The sequence below is a fragment of the Amaranthus tricolor genome, chromosome 1 (assembly GCF_026212465.1).
Source record: "Amaranthus tricolor cultivar Red isolate AtriRed21 chromosome 1, ASM2621246v1, whole genome shotgun sequence".
NCBI lineage: Eukaryota > Viridiplantae > Streptophyta > Magnoliopsida > Caryophyllales > Amaranthaceae > Amaranthus > Amaranthus tricolor.
The window spans coordinates 29,838,150-29,840,389 of record NC_080047.1 but is presented as its reverse complement, the minus strand read 5'-3'; the positions used below and the strand labels follow the sequence as shown (position 1 = coordinate 29,840,389).

General features: G+C 39.0%; 1 protein-coding gene across 1 annotated transcript in view; it reads left to right on the top strand.

Moving 5' to 3' along the window:
• The window catches only part of LOC130808400 (uncharacterized), a gene marked incomplete at its 5' end in the record, with an annotated part of 95,696 nt that extends 94,298 nt beyond the window's left edge, over positions 1 to 1,398 (top strand). The window contains 3 exons of the mRNA XM_057673878.1: positions 407 to 515; positions 728 to 1,102; positions 1,226 to 1,398. Coding sequence (XP_057529861.1) covers positions 407 to 515; positions 728 to 1,102; positions 1,226 to 1,398 — 657 coding nt within the window. The remainder of the gene's footprint in view (positions 1 to 406; positions 516 to 727; positions 1,103 to 1,225) is intronic.
• Between the last annotated feature and the right edge of the window lie 842 nt (positions 1,399 to 2,240).

Sequence of the window (2,240 nt, the reverse complement as noted above, 5' to 3'; positions counted from 1 at the left end):
AAGGCAAGCTCTGGAGGAATCTAGGAATTCCATTTCAAGGACGTCGCGACTTAATTTTCTCAGACCGTTGTATCGTCTTGTTTCCATATTTGCTTTGGAAAAATTGATGATGGAGCATAACCGGATGTTAAACTTAGGTAGTTGTCTTTTTGAAAAATGCGGTTGTGTCTTTTAAAAAACCCACGGATTACCATGCGTGTGTTACTGTTACTTGTCAATCAGGTCTAATGGTGCTTTGTACTTGGACGATATACATCCGTTTTGGAAAACGTTAAAGTACTTAGAGCCAGAAGAAGACGCCAACGAAGAAGTACGACACGCAAACGCCGATGATAAGGAGTACTTTCAATCGTTGGTGGATGAAGTTTTAAAAGTCGACCCCTCAGTTGTACGGTGCGTGTCTCAGGTACTTGAACAAGAACTACACCCTGATGGAGTAGATATACCTGAGCCACAAGAAAGTCCACCAAGGAAGGGAAGACCAATGACAAACAGAACCCTGAGGAGAAACAAAAGTGCATTTGAGTAAAGCAGCTCGTCCTCAAGGGGTCCCGGATCCAGATCTTCATCACGCGGGAGATCTACTGGTAGATCTAGCAGTCGGTCGCACCAATCATTAGCTGGAATTAACTTTAGTTTCAACTTATCAGGTACCCTTATTTGTTTGCGTATACTCTTATATGTTCTAGGTCAAATGAATGATATTAATATACTGTTATTATTTCAGATGGTTCAGCAGGACGTGATTTTTCAATTTTTCTGTGGCCATATAACATTTCGTTTATTCTTCCGCCATTTCTGTTTGACTGGATTGATGTCATCGGTGACGGTAATTGTGATTTTAGAGCCATTGCCGCCACAGAGTTAGGGGGCGAGGAAGCATGGCCTCTTTTACGACGTGCAATCAGTTTGGATATGGAAACGCATAGAGAGCAATATGCACGCGTGTATCTATCAGATGATTTGGTTGAGGAAGCTATATACAGAATTGGTGCCCACAACAAAGGACCTGCTCCGTACAGTCACTGGATTGAAACGACAACATTATATTCCGCCGCAACCTTTCTGAACATAGCAATTGCGTATTATGGCTCTGCTGATGGTCATTCAATGTATAACTGTTTAGTGCTTCCGTTAAGGAGAACAGGGGGAACGCGTGGCGTAAACAAACTTATACATATTCTTTGGGTTAATAGAAATCATTATGTTCAGCTTTTAATGAAAGATGATTCATCTCCACTGCCTCTAGTCCAACAAAATTCGAGAGTAGCTAACAATTCATGTAAAGACTTAGAGATACAGTATCGCAATAGGATATTACTTTGGAATAGACTGTGCGGCATACAACGACAACAAAATAACAACGCCGAAGACGCGGTCAATTTAGATACTACTTAGTGTTTATTATACTGATTATACTTTGTTGTTATCATTTTATTATGGAGTATTATCAATGGTACCTCTTTATTTTAGCAAAATATCAATGGTACCCACGTTAATTCCAATGGTACCCCCAACTATATGCTAATTACAACCGTGACACTATTTTACTTTTTTCCGTTAAATGCCCGTTAAATATCGAATTTGACCTAACCATGGTTGGCTTCTTCTTCTTCCCTTTTCCCACTCCTCTTCCTGCTCTCCTTCCATGGCTGCTTCATCTCAAGCCCGACAATGATCAACCCGAAAATGCAGAAAGTACCAGTTGTTTCCTCCAGTCCTTCCTAAGTCTCCCTTCTTAATGCCCCCTCTTAATATATACTCTTCTCTTCTTCCTTACTCTAATCTTTTACCACTTTCTTCTTTCTCTATCTTCCTCTGTTTTTTCCTTCATTAATCAAGCTTTGAGCTTTCTCATTAATGGCTGACTATGAATCCCTAACCCACTGAACATCCACTAGTAATACTGTAAATTTAGCTTAATGAAACTTTACCCACATAAATTTGACCTCTCTCAAAATTCCATTTTTGGGTCTCTCCTTGATTTGTCAAAGTTTTCTTCTTGTTCTTCATTATCAAGTTTGAATCTTTCCTTCAATTTATTGGATTCTTCTAAGGATTTGAAAAGGGCTCATTTTGGGCTTTCTCTCAAAACTTTGGATGTTTCTTTGAATCATTTATCTGGGCAACAAGTTTTTCCATGAGTGTTCTCTCAAGGTTGTGAGAAATTAACCCACTTAGCTTTAAAGGGGAATAAGTTACAAAGAATTTCTAACATGTAAAATATGGATTTAAAAATT